Below are 20021 nucleotides of genomic sequence, written 5' to 3'. Positions count from 1 at the left end.
TAATTATGCCTTGAGTATTTAGTCCATACGTTATACGGGTAACGGAAAATGCAATTTATAATACGCAATTTAGCTTCACAGGAGGTTCAGATAAAATGACAATTTAATTAATACAATTAAGTACGTATCCGAAAATAAATTGCATCCTTTATTCCATTTTACATTTTTATAGGAATATAATTATATATTATTTATATGTATTAAGAGCAATAATTCCATAGAGATTTTATACTAAAGTTAGGCAAAAAAAGCAAAAAAATTCGAAAATACAAAGTATCGTTTGTTGTATCTAATATGTAGATGAAACTAATGTTATAAAAAATGATGTAGGCTTATGCATTTAGTGTTTTAAGGCTTTAAGATATATATTTTATCATTAATCATGAATATCCTATATTTTACTCAACAAGCGATCATGAACTTATATCGAAAAAAATAAAATATAATGAATATAGTAAATTCTCAAAAGATTAAAGCAGGTAATTCGGATAACTGTAATCGAATTATTGTTACTTTGCTTTTCTATCGAAATCTGACGGCCACCTTCGGTTCTTGACATAAGATTCCGCAACATTTCTTCTCGAGTTCGGATAAAGCGACAAATATTACGTATTACACTTATTTAAGCAACTAGAAAAATACGGCTTGAAAGCAAATGATCGCGAGCGCATAAATTTCGCTAAAGAGTATATTATAGCAAACTACTGTCACTTTCTATAAATCTATGATCAATGCTAACGAATCCAAATTTAGATTAATATCGAACTAAAAGGTAAAACGAAAGTTACTTGGAATACGTAGCTGCCAGTGTAAGACACGATGATGAATTGATAATATCGCATCGAGCTACTTGAGTAATAAATAAGTTGGACAGTTACCAAGTATCGAAGGAAAATGTATAGCAGCAAAATATGTAGATTTATTGCGAGAAAATGTATTTGCATCTAATGAAAAATTCATAGAATACGGGATATATAAAAAGTATATGTATTAGCTGTGAAGATTATTAAAAAAAGTGATAGAAAGAAAAATGATATATCGTTGGTTGTTTGGCCATGCAGTATTCCAAACTGAAAACCTATTCAGTAATTATCGAGACGAATTATATATGCAAATATCGGAAACAACTTGGTATTACTGCTTATTATTATTATTTAACAAAATTTAATTATTAAATACAGCTACGTAACCGTAATTTTATCACGATTTTCTAACGCTGCAACTTCCTTCATGAGAAGCTTTACCTTCGATTCCAGCAAACACGTTGTTCGTTAATTTTGCTATTAGCCCGATATTCGATAAAATTATTTCCTTTGCTATTAATTCGAGGATTGAATATTTTTATTGTTATTATATCTATGTATTTAAGAGCGTATCAACCTTTGTTTGCATTTGTTTTCATACCTAATTTTATTGCCCGTTCTTTTTCCCGTTATTTTATTCAAATGCAAAGTCTAATTAAATACCAACGAGATTGTACAGACGAATTGACTACAGTAGCAAGAAGACAATCAAGTACAATTCTTAGGTACATTCGCTACCAGCGTTATATTGGGTCGTAACATAAGTAAGTTCCGTTAAACTCAAGATTTTTCTTTATTTGACCGAACTTACTTGAAGGTTTCTTGTAGGCAACGCTGTAAACGCAAAAATTAAAACGTGTTGCTTTTTTATCCTATAACGTCCTACATATCAATGGGAACACTGTGATACAGAATTTAAGAGCAATTTCTACTTATAATAATAGTGTTAAATTTTTAAAAAAGTAAAAATTTCTAATAGTGTTAAAAATGGTGATATCACAAATACGTGCAACATCGCCTCTGTACGAAACAATGTAAATGCCATTAAGCGATGAACACGATCGAATACTTAAATACCATCAATTTTATGATAATTCTTACTCGGAATATTCTAAAATATACTTTTGTAATAAAGATTTTGTAATAAATCTTGAAAATATATATTTTTTTAAATACAAGTTATCTAGGGACAAAGAAGATCGGTACTTACCGTGCCAGCAAATTTAAACGAATGACACATTTGGTTTCCTCTGCAATTAACAAATGACACATACAGACTTTTCTACAAATGCATTTCTTTTTCTGACGAATTTCTACTATGTTAGTCCAAAGAATAGAAAATTTTATGACGAATTTGGATTGTCGTACATTTAAGACCGTACAACGATCAGAACAAATTAAATTTCGAAAATGATTTGAAGTCAAAGAAGATACTTTTCATTCTCCTACAAAATTCGATGTTCGCCACTTACACGGTTGCCTAGAAGAAATCCTCATTTATGTTACAACTCGATATAGCTGGTGTTCCAAAATTAATTTAGATTTAATTCTACTTATACAGTGGAATAAATAAACAATGCAATTGGGGCGTTTGATTAACAAAAAGGAAGGTACTGGTATTGTTTACAAAAGTATATTGTACAAAAGTACAAGGAATAAAACGTAAAACGTTATGGTGCATGATGTGCAACACCTGCTGTACTAGCAAACATATTAACAATAATAAGTCACCTTTATCTTTTGATAAAGACGCAATGATCATTAACCTGAATTCAATATCGTAATAACGTATATCAAATTATGTGATCATTTTGATAACAACCTGAGAAAGTAGTCGTTGACGAAGTCGGGATGTTCGTCGAGCCAAGCCTCCATGCGGGCGTATTCCGCATCGTAGACGGCGGAAGTCGAAGAATAGTAACCACCGGCGGACTTTCCATCTTGCACCTGTTGCAACGTACCCTGACCAGCCATAGCAGTTTGCACCCCTTGCATCCCCTGCACACAAGGAGCTGCCGTCTCCGCCGTCATCCTCGGTTCTTCGATGCTCCGCAAGTGCAGGCCTACTTGACAAACCAACTATCATCGTTACGTATTCTTTTTTGCGTTTCGATTCTTAAACTAAAAAGCAAACTAAATTTCGAAAGCGAATTATTTCATCGGCGATTTCTTCGTTGGAAAACATTGCCAGAAATCGATGAAAGACACATCACATCCTCTTGGCAAATAATACAGGTTGAATGCGTTCGCGTGGACAAAATGAATGAAATAAAAAGAAAGGAAATTAAAATATAAGCTTTCCTATAGCGTATCGAAATTGTTAGTCTCAGATTTTGTTTGCATACATTCAACGATGCAATTCTGTTTTCATACGGTAGATAGGTTGTCGAAAAAACCGTTGAAAAATACAATGCATATGAAAAAGTAGAATAGAAGATTGCCAATGTAAAAATCCAATGTAAAATAAATACTAAATTGGTTTTAAATAAAAATCCTAATCTTCTTATTTGTATTCGTTGTAGTACAATTTTTATTTCATACGCTTGTAAGGATCATTATATGTAAATATATCAAGTAAACTATCCTTCATAAGGAAAATAATAATTTCACCAATTCAAGAATACAAGACGACGAAATAATATGTCCTAATCTAAACACGAAATGGAAGGCCAAAACTAACGTATGTATTGAAGATGAAATTGGGGAAAATTCGTCGTAATTTGATGTATTGAAAGGATTCTCGGAACTCGATATTGCCACTTTATTCCGCGTCGAATAGGTTTTCCATAAATGGAGAGGGGAAAAAGAAACAGAATAAAAAGAAGAAAGCGGCAGGTAATCGAATTGTCCCAAAAGCTTAAACCAAAGTCGAAGAGCAAATACAAGAGAAAGATATCAAAAAAACTTTCGAGTGCATAAAGAGATAAAAAAACGTGTTAAATCAAATCTAAATGTGTAAAAAATGGATTGTGAGAAATAATAATGTAAATAATAATATAACGTTCTGGTGTATATTCTATCCGGAAAACAATTTAGGTGAAACGATCACTGCTTATAGTAAATTATCAATTACATTATATAGTAAATTATCAGTACTATAAACAAAGAGTAAATAAAAGACAAAACATTTTTATATGTACAAAAAGATTGTTCTGAAGCCACGCGATTTGGAAGTTCGCGCTACTAGAATTTTCTCTCGGTAAATACATTATTTATAATTTCGCATTATACTGCAATAACTCATTAATTAAAGTTACATAGACCTTTCTGCTTTAACGTGTTGCTCTACATGTGTAAGTATTAATTGATACAACAGTGAGATAAAGTTTCGAAATTTTAATATGAATAAATGTAAACTTATGAATATTTTACAAAAATACGTGATAAATTATGTTAAAGATTGCCTGTGTTGCTACGTGCAAATGCATATGATAAAAAATTCTGTCGAAATATAAACATCCACAAACATGAACGTATGCACTCATAGAATGAGAAAGAGAAGGGGGAAGAGACAAAGAGAGAGAGAGAGAGAGAAAGAGGGAAGGAGAAAGGTAAGTTAGTAAGTACCAGATTGAAATCTTTTTAATGCTGGCAATTAGCGTCCACAAATTCTTGGGACGATTTGCAACAGGGTGCACCACGCAAACTATCATACCACAAATGAATGTATTTTATGAGAAACGAAACGTTAAGATACGTTGGTATATTTACACATATTTACAAAGGATACATTGTTCGCAGTATACGTTTGTGAATTTCTTTCATACACAATAAATTTCGAATTACAAGACTCACCTGTTAGTAGTTTTAAATAAAATTCCACACACGACCTGCTGAGTACAATGATTTGTTCAAGAAATATTGACAGTTGAAATGTACTTCTGAATGGTGCAATTGATTCAAGTATACGTAGTAACTGCTATCACTACTCGCCAACTAATTAGTTTCGTAGCGTTAAAATGTCACGATGCGGAGTTTAAAGGACTCACAGGCAGTCTTGAACTTCCAAACATTTTTAAATAGATCTTTAAATCGAAGCTAATATGCATACGCAGATTACACCACGAATCTCACCTGTCAAAGTTATTTAAAAATTACATAGAAGCAAATGTCTCCTTTTTTCATGTTCTATGTGGCTTTGATGTGAGAAACTAATCGACAACAAAATTTGAACAAACCTCACGCACTATGAATAGGTGTTCTAATAAGCAGGATGTCGATAACTTGATAACTAAGATATTCACTTGTAACAGATTATGAAACTCATCGTGCATCGTTATAGACAACTTCGTGGTCACTTTCTAAAACTTCCCATTGAGATTCTCAAGACTTACTCTACAGTCATCTTTAAAGAACAATAAAACATTCGCTTATTTAGCTTATTCGCGAATTACACTTTTTATTGGAACACAATCAACCAATCATAAATGAACAACCTCCTTAGAAAGCAATTCGCAAATAAAAAATACACGAGGATTCTTCTCTCAAGTGATCAGTCACGTCACTCGGTTCTTTACATTTCTACCACGTAACGTCATATCGTGTTGATTCCGACGCAATTAAACGCTGTTTAGAACGTAAGTACAAAACGTAATGAAAAAGGAACTTCAACCTTAATTTACCATAAGAGATGTTCATTATTATATCTTAGAAATAAGAGATACTTTGAATAGATTTTATAATAATTGCTAAAATCACATAATCTTCCCCTGAAAAATATTTAGAAATAGATATAACGTATTTTAATTTCCAGCAATTAATGAGTAATTAGTATAATCAAAGAATAGTTAGTGAGTAATTATTGTATGCCTTATAACAAACAAGTATTTTCTTTCATCATCTGATTTTACGTTACTTAGATCATAAATGAAAGTCGATAAAATTTCTGTTAAAATTCGACAAAACTTCTAGAATTTAATAGGATTCTCATGGCATTCTTTTTACGATTAAAAGTTTGCAAGTTGCAAACTTCCATGAACATGGATACGCATTTTGTCGTAAAACAAGATTATGTACAGTGGATATAGAAAATATTCCTACACTCTTTAAAACGCAATAACTTTTCCAAAATTAGATCAAACGACTTGAGGGTTCTTTCTCTTAGAAATTAAAAGAATTAGTTTGCTAGAAAACGAGTAAAAAAAATTGTTAAAAGTTGCGATCGATCAGAATTGCAGAGAAAATAGTGAAGCTCACTTTTTACAGATTTTTTCATGTGAACCTGTAATAAAAAATTTAAATAGCACGTTCTGTAGATATATTTCACCTATTACACGCTGAAAACATCGAAATCGATTGATGTAGAAACAAGCGAAAGGCATCGAAAGGTGTAGATTTAGTAGATCGAAAGTTGTGAAAAGCTGCGGCTTTCACCATTTTTAGCTGTTTATAGCTCATAGCAACGTTCACCGATTTCGATAAAATTTTCTGTATGTAGATATACATATATATAAACGACATAAAACTACAAAACGTACTTTTTAAATTTTTATTTAGATTTCACAGACTCAGATAAGAAAGTCGTAAAAAGTAGTCTTTACTATTTTCGTCATCCATCGTCGTCTTTTACAAGTTATCATCATAAATTAATTCTTCCAGCCTCTCGAAGAAACTCAAGTGGTTTGGTCCAATTTTTAAAAAGTTATTCTGTCTAAAAAAAAAAAAAAAAAGGAGCGTACGAATACTTTTTGAATATGCTTCCATGCGTCTTTGAAACTTAATTTCCATACGCTTCTGTTCCACTATATTTTCATACGTCAGTATAAAAAAGAAACATCTGCCAAATAAAGTAAAACTCTTTTATGTTGCAATAAAATAAAAACGTGTCAACGTCCTTCTTACTCGTGATCCTTAGAATGTTTCCGATACAACATATGGAGACACGACGGAGTTGCATAAAGTTTCAAAGGCTACGATAGAATCAAGAAATGGACCATTATTCCGAAATATCTCTTTTCTTCTGAGCATTTATTTTTTGACCACAATTTTTTACAAGAATAATTGAAACGTTAATTGAGTATAAAAACTGAAACTGCTTGAGCAGTTCGCATGGGATTTTCCATTTTAATCCAATGGCTATAAGTAGCTCTCATAGATGAAAACCATTATAAGCATGATATAAATAAATCATTGGCAATTGTATCAGAAATTTCCTTAAACGAAAATATCGGTTGATTATGTCTTCCACTTCCGATCAAACTTTAGAACGGCGATGAAGCTGGAAGTGACATAAGTGAGAGCTTAAAAGCACTTCGCATCTGCTTCAACGATCAAATGACAAACCTACGTTGGTCTATTAATTGTCAAAAAAATTGGAAGGTATTGGAAATCAATTCGGAATTTGATAGAACTTCTATAAACGTCCAAAGAAATAATTTTTCTTCATTACATATGTCGTGTATTTACGTTATATCAGTTACAACGGCTGGTGAAAGTATTCGTATACTAGTGGATATGTTTTGTGAATACGATACATTTTGAAATTCCATTGTCATCGAAACCACACCTAGCTATCACGTTTATATTGGTAAAATTGTTAACGATCTCGAAAATATTTTTACATTATAAATAAAATATATTTTACAGAGATGATGAAAGTATTTAAACAAGCTATCATCCACGATAATGATAAGTCTCGGTATCCAGTGAGACCATCTTTAATACTCTCTATACGCTGACTATGGTGATTATTAATACTGTATACTCCTTTTTCACTTGATATAAAATTACAGTAAATACTTTGCAACTGCTAAATATATTTCCAGATTAAATTCAAATTTTGGCAATGTACGACTGGCAGTCGCGTCTCGTTATATTATTATTATGCTAATAAAATATTAAAATGTTTTATACAACACGCACAATATGCACATACAAATTTTCTATGGTATGTATGTAGGTCTATATAAGTAAGATCAAACGCATGAAGTATTAATTAACCAAAATAAAGCGTTACAGAGCTTCTAGGCTACCTTTCGTTGATATCAATTTGCACACAGAAGTTTTTGTTATACGACGACCTCGTTAAATTGTCAAAAGAGCAACGAAGATGGAATATAAATTGCAAGATGGTAGTGCAGCAGCAATGCCGGAAATTCCGAGACGGCATGGCGTCGCGATTAAATTTATATTCATTTCACGATCAACTGACTCAACTTTTGAAGCGTTCTGCACTATCAACACAACCGTTACAAAAAAAGGCACAAATTATGATACGCTAGAGGTTTGCATACAATTCTATGTGACGTCAGTTGTAATAACCTTCCGAAATTTTCTTCTTCTTCTTTTTTTTTTTTTTTTTGTTTTCAAATTCACACTTTTTTGATTACATACTAAATAGGAAAGTGACGTAAATAAAACGATATTTAAAATTACACATTTTCGAGTACAATCTAATGTTTTACTACGAACATCTGAAATGCAGCGAAGTTTCCTAACTATCTACTTCGTAACTTAAAATTATTATTTCAAATTTCCTCTTTTAATTTGAAGTATATGTTGAGTACAGATAAACTCTATGTTACGAGTATCAGACGCTTTCCAACTATTTGAAGTTTAAATATTGAGATATTACGTAATTAATAATTATACAAATTACATGTTTTGGCAATAACTCAAAAATATGTGTATGTGCAGAATCTTTTTAGTTATGCATGAACCGTGAATATAAAAGTATTGACAACCGATTCAATTTACGATTCAAATATTTTATTTGCGTCATTTAAATATTTGTGATTGGCATATTGATAAATGCATAGTCGGCGAGAACGCAGTTTCAGAATTTAGAACAGATATAAAGGAAATAGATATTTACTAACAAGGAGATGGCAAGAATCTCGAAACAGTTATCTGTATGTACATACTTCAAGTTGACGATAAAACAGCCCCAAAAATATCTGAGTATATAACTCTTTGTTTTCCAGAATAAACCCTTGGCGATTATATTATTACTTTTGTTCAATCCGAAATTAGCGAAATTTAAGTATACTTGTCAAATCTTCAAAGTCGATTATCCCCAAAATAAAGCCTCGGATAACAAAATATTGTACCAATTCTTTTTTTTTTTTTATTTTTATTTTTTACACGTAGAATCACATCCTGCTCGGTTTTATTACGATTAACCATGCCACCCGTATAAAGCACATAAAATAAACTGCAAAGAACCAGAAATACGACGTTGCGAGCGCAACGATTCGTGTCTCTTCATGCTCAAGTATTATACGTAGGTACAATAAATTTTCACGACGTGACATGTGCCATAAAACAAAATCGGACATACGATATAAATTCGATACCGTTCTTCAACGAGTCGCATGATTTTATAGTTAGGAAAATTTGGAAATCGTAATCAATTTGATACGAGCGAAGAAAGATCGTTCGTTAACGTAAATAATATTACATGCTCTACATAAGAATATAAAAAATGGCAATTTGATGGAAAAAATGTTCGATGAAAAAAATATCTGGAAATATGTATAACGGAAATACAACGTTCGGCTTATGTTGACTCGGAATAATAGAAAATTATAGTACGCTTTTATGTGTCTATCAATCTTGAAATTTGCGTCAAACAAGGAACACGAAATTACCATCGTCCATGAACCATGAACGTTGCATCGCAAAGAAAACGAAAGAAAGAAAAGATACGATATCATAGTTGACAAGGTGATTTATAGCGCCATGAAACTAATCTCATGGCTTTTTAAGATATCGAAAAAGATTGCAAATAAACCGTGTTACTTTGCTCTATCGAACAACGCGAATAAAAAATATAGATAAAATCGGGTAAGTGGCTAATACAATTTTACGAGTTATTAACTTCTAGTTCAACCGAATACGAGAAGCTGCTTACAGCAAAAAACGTTATTTACAACAGTAGATTCCCAACCCGCAAATTCCGAAAGTTACGAAACTTAGAGTATATGTAAAGAATATATAGGTATGTATTATGCATTTTTTCTTCCTCTTTTTTTTTTTTTTTTTACTATCCAAATTTACCCTAAGGGAGTAAAATTGACCCCTGAGAATCGGGCCATTTTCCGCTTTTGCGATATAACTCGCGAACTGTAAGAGATAGAAAACAAGTTTTCAGGCAAAAGCTACTTCTTCTGATTTTTTAGATCACGGATTAGCAGATATTGGATTAGGAGCTGATGAAGAATTTATCAAGAATTATAACGCAAAAGCAGAAAACAGCCGGATTTTCAGGTGTCAATTTCACCCTTAGAGTGAATTTGCGCAGCAAAAAACAAAAGAAATTGCATAATATATACCTATATATCCTCTACTTTGTCTCCAAAGTTTCATAACTTTTTAAATTTGTAGATCAGCGGTCTTCCCTTGCTACTTTCGCGGACTTCACTGATGTCCATTGGAAACATCGAGAAATAACCATTTCGTATAGGAGTTAGTATTCACGTCTGACATATGATAATAGCAATCGATATTGCATGTTCGTCAACAGCAGTAAAATACTTTACGATACCTTTATGTCCTCATAATATATGTACGTTTATACGACTCTTACTATACAATCCTATTATATATTTATATACTTGAAGATATTGTTCTATATTATGTATTTTAATATAATAAAATAAAACGCAACTATTTAGTACATGAAAATAAGATTTTTCTAGATAAATCTTCGAAACTGATATCGTAGAATATAGCAAGTCTTGTTATGCTATATATTTATACACAGTCAGTAACTTTCTTATGCATATTCACTTTGAAAGTAGCTTAACAAACGTTAAGAATATCATTAAATTCGGTCGTGAATGACTTTTCATTTCATTCTTACACCTCTGCATATATATTCATATACACATTCTTATAAGTATCGAAATACCAAACATCGAATTACGAATATTTAAGTGAAAGTTATACATGGTTTCACGTGAAACAATAAAACCAAAATGTACAATATGATTTTCTTCTATGATATTCTATTTTCGAGTAAAATTCATTCGAAATATTACGTCTTAATTACTTAATTACGTCTCTGCTTAAAGCATCTTGCTGTAGATTAATGTACTCTCTACTTACGTTTATGTTTATTACGTTGGATAATGCGAAGCACAAAATGGGACACATTCAGGCATGATAAACTTTGTTCCAGATTGGAAACGGATGAGAACATTTTCTATACCGTTTAATATACAACTTTGATTTTAGAATTGACAACAATTCCTATAAACGCTTATGATACTGCCGTTTTTCTTCGATATTGTCACAACTCGAAACTTCGGAGGAGAGGCGTTTTAAACTTTACGAAGAAACGTCTGTCTGTTCAGCAACATTATAAGGCTGACTTAACACAAGATACGCCACTACTCGCGAAAAGAACACAACGCTTCAGTTGTAGCGTTAGAAAACGACTGAAGATGAACACGTGTAGTTGTAAAACTAAGGCCATGTTGATAGCAGCACAAGTAAGTAATTTCGCCTACTGACGTATAGCTGATGGAATTATACATATACATACCGTTTTGCATGACAAAAATAAAAACATGATATATACCTTCTATTCGGTAAAAAGGAATTTAAAATACTTTAAGTTGTGCCACTATCAAAGCAAAACAGCGATATGTTCGATGTTTGTAATTCGTTAAAAGTACAATTTATCTATGGCTGGACATGAAATAGAGCGAAGCAAAGCAAAAAGCATCAACCATATTTAAGGCAATTTCTTCTCTATGAACAACTTTTATTTTGTTTTCCATTTTTCGTTTTCCGTAGAGATATTTTTATTTCCTGATCGTAGTGCCATTGTATCTGCACGCCGCGTATTTGCAAAACACACGAACGAACCACCTATTATAAATATTAATTCTGTTACTTTTAAAGAGAAGTAGAAATGTGACATTCATATAAGTGTACATCGCAGTACTAAAAATGTCAATGAGACGGCGCAGTGCTACACATGGAAAATCGTAGCCCTTGATTGTGCGTGAACGAAGAAGGTACACCATTTCCTTAACGCTACCAGGTCGTAACTCTTCATTTCGCGAAAGACTAGCCGGCGAAGCTGATGAAAACATTTCACGCAATAACTTGCGAAGATACGGAGGCCCGTACCGAACGAACCGACTTCATTTCTCCCTAAGGTACATTAAACCGCAAACATTCGTAGAAAAAGGGAACCAACTTGATTTCGCGCCAGTTTAAATTAGCGCTATATCAAAGGGCTATACGCGATTCCACGCAGCCAATCAATGTATCAAGAATTCTTTTCTTGGTCTTCGATAATACAAAATCTTAAGAGAGCGACATCATGGGAACAGATAGCATTAATCGAGTACGTACGATTTTACACGAGGAAGGTAATTATGAAGAGCAATGTATCAACAATTGGGTACAGTGTAAACTGTAGATAAAAAAGTAATGAAACTGTAGAGAAAATAGGTTACAAGATCATGATTAATCTTACCACTGTTTGTTTCAAAGAAATTACACATTTAATGTAATCCACACAGGGTGTTTCAGAATTCTTAACTGGAAATCTAAAGCAGATATTATCTTACATGTGTGTATTTAAAAGTTAAAAAAATGAAAGTATGTAATACAAATACAATTTCTAAAGCTATGGATCGTTACACTTTAGCACTATTCGTTTAAAATATTACTTCCGATAATGAGGAAGTTATTAAATAAATATGTTTACGTATGTGTGTGTGTGTATAAGTGTAATTCTATGCCAATGTAAAATTCGATTATTTTGAAAGGAAGATTTCTCCATCGCAAATTATCGTAATCTTTGTAAAGACTTGATATTTACATTAGTTTCGTAAGCCGATCATGTCGCCGAGCTATCGACAGGCAGCAAACTCGAGAGTTATGAAGGTATGTGATTTGTGAGCAAGCTGAGAGTGCCCTTGGTAATTAAGTTGGTTGATTGGCTCTTGGGAGATCCACTTACCTGAGATGAACCACAAGACCTGTTTCTTGTGCGTAGGCACCTACGTACATGCGTATCGTCACAAAAATTCATCGTTGACGCATTCAAGATTCGACGAACGTTTCCTAACAAAAAGGGTGCCATAGATACAGATTTAAAAGTTAAACGATTTTGTCGACGTTTCCTTCCTATTTTATTCAATATTATACAACTTCTCAAAATCTACGTATCAACCTTAACGCTTGAGGAGTGATTAACGATTAAAATAACTTGTTCCTAAGTATCTTGTAGATATTATCTAATCTCGATAATCTTTCCCAAGATTCAACATAGTCGTGCGCTTTCACAATCGGTACTTTCCTCGATTCCCTAAAGTTGAAAGTTGCTTCAAATGAATTTAATATAACAGTGAACCTTTTACGTACTAAAAAGAACAACATATCGATTACAAATGGAGGAATATATTTTATATTAAAATTACTACTTCCACTTTTTTTCGCGTCTCTTTCTTAAAAATTATTTCAATTTTTTGGAACAACCATACGATCCTTTTTTTATTAGCTGAACAATCTTATTTTGGTGGTACTAATTCACTTTCGCTATTAATTTTAAGTAACCTTTAACTGCGTTCAAAAATTTTAGCTAGGAAGAACCTTCTGGCTACAAAATAGATTTTCAATCTGTTTCGCGTGTCTTTCTAATTGTTATTATAAAATCAAGTTTTATACATCTTTTGAACATCTTATCGTTCAATTCTTCAAATTATTTTTTACAGCATTCGATAAAGCATGTATTCTCATACTTGCAATGTAATTACAGAAACTGCGCATTGACACACTACTTGTTGCACCGTGTATGTTACAATATCATTGCTGGTATATGCAGTTGCGATATTATTATTCAATGTGAATGTTATGGAATATATGCGGTTGATATGGTCGACGCATATATTGTTCGAAAATGATAGAGTTTATGGACCGTTTAATTCAAATTTATGTCCCAATAAGTTTATTGTTTCTATAATAGAATTTGCGAGAATTTAAGATATAACCAAATAAATGTTTTAATTATCAATATGCACATTATTGATATCTCGTAATTGCAAGTATTTTAAACGGATGAAACTGTAAAACGTATGTAGATACGAAGCGTTTTATCAGTGCAATTTCAGTAGCAGGATATTAAGTCAGTAATTTCACTATGCTTAATTACCTGTATGTTTGTTGGCATAACGAAAACTGTTTGTCACATTTTCTCAGATTATTATGATTATCATTATCGTGAACAGAACATATTCTTCAGCAACGTGCCGTATGGATATGTAAAGAAAAATAAGCATTAACAATAACGAGTCCCGAAACCTCGCTAAAACCGATGGTAATGTCTATTGTTCCGTCGAATTCCATTGCAGTCGTAAACATTACCTTTCTTATAATGGCTACATCACACATGCAGTCCATATACGATAAGCACATCATAAGGGCGGTTACTTTTGTGATTCGATCGTTATTTAGCATTCGATCGTTTATTTAAACGATTATTTCTTATTCGATGCACGTCCAAAGTCATTTGGACACGCCAATATCGCAAAAGGAATTCTTTGAACCGCTCGCATGCTCTATTATACCAATCAGTTTACTTGTAAAGTTAATTAATCGTTTAATAATCGTTATCGATATTTAATCAAAATTTCATTTATGCATTTGGATAAGAGATACGCTCCTGATAGATTGTGTATATTAAAATTGGACTTAAGTGGTCTAAAATTCTGTATAAACGTTTCAAGAATTGTTTCAACCTCTGGAATATCTTATATATATATATCTTTTAATTATCTTCGAGTCTTTAGAATTTTCAGATGTGGACATTCGATAAATCGATTTAACAATGTTGTGACTGTAGCACAAAGACGTTTATCTCACTGGAGAAACGTCGATAATAATTTCATAGACGCAACTGCGTCATCTGGAACAATATTTGGAGAATAAAATAAGTTTGAGAAATAATGGTAAGGTATTAAAAATATTAGTATGGAAATAAAGTATCTATATATTTTGAAATCTACCACGGCCATTTATATGACGAGAAATTATCTAAAAAGAATTTCATTTTATCCTGTTGTTCAAGATTTAAGCACACAGGTCTATTAATTACGTAAACCTATAAAAATGATCATTTAGGATTTATTTCCTTATGTACACTCTTCTAGCCATTTATTTTAAGCACGTCATTCAATTAAGAGTTAATGTGTATACGTGCACCTAAAAGTCGTATACATATAAGTACTCGTACATCGGTCTATAATATCAGCCTATCCTATTTCTGTTATATCCTCGTTACTACCACTTCCGTATATTTCACAATGTTTTATTGTTACATTAGTAGATCTATATTAATATTATATTACACATTTCTACGTTATAATAAAAAATTGTTAGAATAATTTTTTAAGAACAGACCTCTTTCCTTCGTTTCGTTCCTAACGTTGTACAAATCAGTAACGACTTGAAAAAGATAAGCGAATTACATTACCCTTAATTTTACAATTGGAGTTAGAAACGGTTCGAGAATGTAAAAAAAAAAGGTACCAAAGACTCTGACTGCGTCGTGCTGAGAAAATTCCAAAAATTCCCTCGCGAAGAAAAAAGTGAATAGAAGAATAAGTTGTGTGCACTCGTTTTCTGCCTTGGACTGATACAAAGCTTACACGAAGGTTTATTACCATGTCGCGGCATCCCCTCTCGGTGTAATCGCGATCCAAAGCTCGACGTTGCGAAGGATCATGAGGCGCGCTAACTCATCCGTGATGAGTTCTCGAGCGTTCAACGTTGAATTAGCATGGGACTTTTTGCAGTGGGAACAAACCAGCAACGTAGGAATTTTACCCGGTAAACCGTAGCCGTGTTTTTCCACAGGTTCCGTCGGCTCCGATTCGCGCTGTCGCATCGGGATTATTCCGTCCTTTTGTACTTTAACCTACAATATGTCCCCGGCGAAATGCATCAACAGGAAAGCGGTTGCATACAAGCAACGACTTCAAAATCTTAATTACGTTGTAATTCTTTATAGCATCACGTTGCTTGTACGAGTTAAATACGTATCCTTTAAATCCCACTATGTTTACCTATCGCTATATCATCGTGCTATATAGTAGTCCGTTTGTAACGATTAGTGCTTTTCAGGCCTCCGATCGAAGTAAAAGATTGCGACAAATTGTCATTTTTGTTCTTTTCAATGGACAAACAAAATTTCCGCTGCAGAGGGTTAAACTCCTCCCTGACCTATTTCCTACTTACATCATGTACGTTCGAACAGATGAAAAATTGATTTATTCGAGCGTTGAAAGTAATTCGATCGGAATTAATGATAGATCTCGAGCCAGACGATAAACTATCGTGTAGTGTAATAATCACGTCTATTTCCATTGTTTCGTTCTTATCATTTGCAAAGGATTAAGCATATCGATGATCTTTACGAGTGAACGGACGAATATTTGAAAATATCTTGAAATCTATAGTCAATAAAGATACTACGCTAAGGACAATGTTACGAAATGTAACGCCGATATTAATTTCTTTCTAATAGACGTAGTGTTTTATACATAATACACACATACATACGTGTATCTACTTCAAAACGAATCTAATACGTATCTAAATCACGTATCCAATACCAAAAAGGGACATCGTCCTGCCTTGCCTTATATTATAATAACAACGATGTTTGGTTTCCACCGAATGACGCGATGTTGTTCGTAACATGCCGGCAAGAACAATAACCAGGATACTTTCGATCGTCGAAGCATTCGGCTTTGCTTCGACGCACCGAACCCCACCTTTTCCAGCACGTTTTGCATGTTCGTGCGTATACTCTTTTCTTCTGCTGTCCCGCTGTCGCTCTTTTTCTTGTCCTCTCTCTCTCTCTTTTTCTCTCTCTTTCTCTCTCATTTTCTCCTTCTGTTAATATGTATACGGTCAGACACGCGCGGTGTACGCGTATGGATGTGAGCGGATGTTGCACATCAGAGAAAAACCGTGTGTCGTCACTGTCATACGACCATCAGGCAAGAACGATCTCTGTCATATGCCTCGTGTATAACATACACGAGTCCTCATCAATTTCACTCGAATCAAACATGATGCAATATCAACGATATAAGAGAGACGATAATTTATGATTAGAGTAGAGACATTTGAGTAGGTTAGCTCATAATTCACGATTATATATATATATATATGGATTATTCCAGATTCGTACGAAGGAAACTATTTTCGATCAATATCATGATACATTGCGCGATCAACTGGTTTCTAAGTTACTTACGAATAAGCGTATAAATTTAGTAAAATGCCAATGAAATTTACCGAATATTCTTCTATCATATGATCGTGACGACAAATAAAAATACACATATTTGAGTATGATTCAATCGAAGTTTCCTTTGAGATGTTATAAGAAAAGTAAAGAATGTGAAGGGGACTGTACTTTGGCGCCCAAGTTTATCCGATCGTGCGCCCTTTGGTTTTTACGTATGAAGAAATTTGCAACAAAAAAAAAAAAAAGAAAAATAATAAATCAATATGAAGCGACGTGATGATTGATGGATTGAAGCGAAGAACAATGAAAATGAACTTCGTATACAGAGGAATTCAATTTCTTGCCATAATCAGTGTTGCGTCGATTGACGGGATTGATGAACATTTTGAAATGGGATACATATTATGCGATAGACGATTACATTCGTTGTCAATCTACTTTTCTTCTGTAACACATACTAACTATAAATCCACTACCACTTCTTTCATATTTCGTATTGTTATCACTATAGCTTTCTGATCAATTTTTTATAATATTTTTTTTATTATTTGTACGTATAGAACAGACTGATAAGGTTTGGCAAAAAAAAAAAAAAAAAAAGAAAAAAAAAGAACCGAACGCTTCATATCGTAGACTGTTATACAGGGTGTCCGAGATATTTTCAGCCAAACGTTGTCGGTACATTCTATAAGTCAAGATAAGAAAAATCATCATGCAAGTGGAATTAACGTAATACAAAATAGCGGTAATGAACGTGCGTTACTGCGGTACAAGGTATAAATAGGTGAGAAATATTTACATCTGGCTGTACAGTTAGAAGGTATTACGATAACTTCTCCACTCCAACTTGCACGAGTTATAAACGAGATCTTTAAAGAGTAACGAACTTTTTGTCGTTACTCTTGACAGAAAATGGACTTGTGCAAGTATTATGATACTAGATGTAAATATCTCTGATCTTATAAATCTTTAAAAATGGCACGTGTTTATATGACACTTTTTGGGAATATACCTTTAGAATAAACTTTTAGAATATACCGACAACTTTCAGCTGGGAAAACCTGGAACAGCCTGTATAATGGAAAATAGTTTGTTAATTTTCACACGTTGGTACAACTCTCGACTCTCTTGTAACACGGCACTCTGAAAGCACAATTTCGATATAACATGGTGCAAAAATTGCGGCAGCCCTCCTATAACACGACTTCCATACAACGTGAAACGATTTAACCGTGTTATAGAAATAGTTGACTATATTTTACTAAAATTATGTAACTCTAACCGCGATTGTCTTGGCACGAAAAACAGCGGTATGTACCTATACTTCGTGCCAAATTTAATGCATTATTCAAGTCGCATTGTTTTTTATCAATCGATCTAGAAATTACTACAAATGGGTAAAACGTTTAATTAAAGCGGACTGCCGCAAGAAAACAGGATGTCTATTAGGACGAGCAAACTGGTTGCACAACTGAAGTTGCTTTCTGTATAGTAAGTTTCGCGGTTCTGCCGATTCAAAATAAACGTCCATTACCGCGCTACCTCATTATCACGCCATAACTGGAGTTCGTCTCTGTTAATAGTTTTGGAAATAATCCAGAATGGTATGTGGTAGAACAGATGAATAAATAGTTTTTTGTGCCATAATACTCGGTACGATAATTCGCTAGACGCACATGTTTCTTACATAAAATGCTTCAATTAATATTTTTATTTCGATTCTGGAAAGAATAATATCGACTTGTTTCAACAGAAACTGGATACTTTGTAACGATTAGGTTTGCCAAGTTTAAATTTTATGCGCGATTGAAGTTCTGCAATGAGAAACCTACAGAAAAGAAAAGAAAACCGTTTCTGAAGTTTTGTACTTCATTTTCGCCTCACTAATCGATAGATCTTTCAATATGTGTACCACTATGTTGATTATATAAAAATTAATTTTTGTGTTAATTAATGATTTAAAAAAAAACTCGCAACGTATTTATACGCACAGGTAATGGAGCATATGAGAGAGTGTATTGTTAAAAAAATGTTGCACTCATCCATGTGAACCAGTTACTCGTCGCGTAAGGATAAAGGCACGTATGGAACGAAGCCAGTGTAACCGATCGTTAACCATGATTACTGACGGAGACGCGCATTAGTTATAATTAATAGTACACGCCATTTTCTAGACACCACAGGTATGGACATGTCTCGCTGCGATCTTCGCATACTCGTATACTACGTATTGCCGCACAAAGCTCGTCGATCTTAATAAAGACAGATAGGACAACTGGTAATTTCGATAATACCAGATTAGAATGGGAATGGCTACGCATAAAATACAAGACACGCTTTAGAGTGTACATTGCGTAAAAACATTCATTATTGAATGTGATAAAAAATCCTGTGCTTTTAACTTGATATTTTACGTACGCCTGCTTCCGTAAACAAAACTTATCTTTATTTTCAACAGTAGAAATATTATTCGAATCGTTAAAGTATCGTATCTCTTGATACGTATGATTACCATTTTTCTGCTGTTTTCATTTCGCAATTCTCTTCCCGTCATTTTCTTTTTATTTTCTTACAGCCACTGAAACGCGAACGTTTCGGATTAGAATCGGGATCTCCTTTGAAAAATTTATGACGTCATTTTTAACGTACACGTACTGCCGCATTGTCACTGAGAATAAGATGAATCGTTTCAGCAACTTCAGCAGCATTTTTATTCAACGTATATGAGGCGTTTCGGAACATGCGGGATCAACTTCAGGGGCGGGCAGAGCACACGAAAACAATGAAAAAGGTTCATGTTATAAGCACGTGTCCTATTTAAACTTGTTTGCCAGGTTTGCGTTACGATAATCCACGACAGCTTACCTTCATAGAAAGTTGCTCGAAATGGCTACCTTTGCTTGTATTATTCAACAGACACCTGGAAATATTGAAAGATTGCAAAATTCTTTGACACGACAACTACAAACTTGCGTACGTACCGAAAGTGATCATTTCGGCAA

General features: G+C 33.2%; 1 protein-coding gene across 11 annotated transcripts in view; it reads right to left on the bottom strand.

The window, feature by feature from the left end:
- Nucleotides 1-20021, bottom strand: part of LOC139986771 (dual 3',5'-cyclic-AMP and -GMP phosphodiesterase 11) — a 139648-nt gene that overhangs the window by 13982 nt on the left and 105645 nt on the right. For 6 of the 11 annotated variants that reach the window (XR_011799712.1, XR_011799711.1, XM_072002363.1 and 3 more), the window contains one exon: nucleotides 2626-2869. Coding sequence is in view for 9 of the 11 variants with exons in the window: in XM_072002357.1 (XP_071858458.1) it covers nucleotides 2626-2869 (244 nt within the window). In the remaining 2 variants the exon portion in view is untranslated. The remainder of the gene's footprint in view (nucleotides 1-2625; nucleotides 2870-20021) is intronic. The other 5 variants (XM_072002360.1, XM_072002361.1, XM_072002362.1 and 2 more) reach the window with 1 other exon arrangement.

Source organism: Bombus fervidus, chromosome 4, assembly GCF_041682495.2.
Source record: "Bombus fervidus isolate BK054 chromosome 4, iyBomFerv1, whole genome shotgun sequence".
Classification (NCBI taxonomy): Eukaryota; Metazoa; Arthropoda; class Insecta; order Hymenoptera; family Apidae; genus Bombus; species Bombus fervidus.
This window is presented reverse-complemented; position numbering and strand designations above follow the sequence as displayed.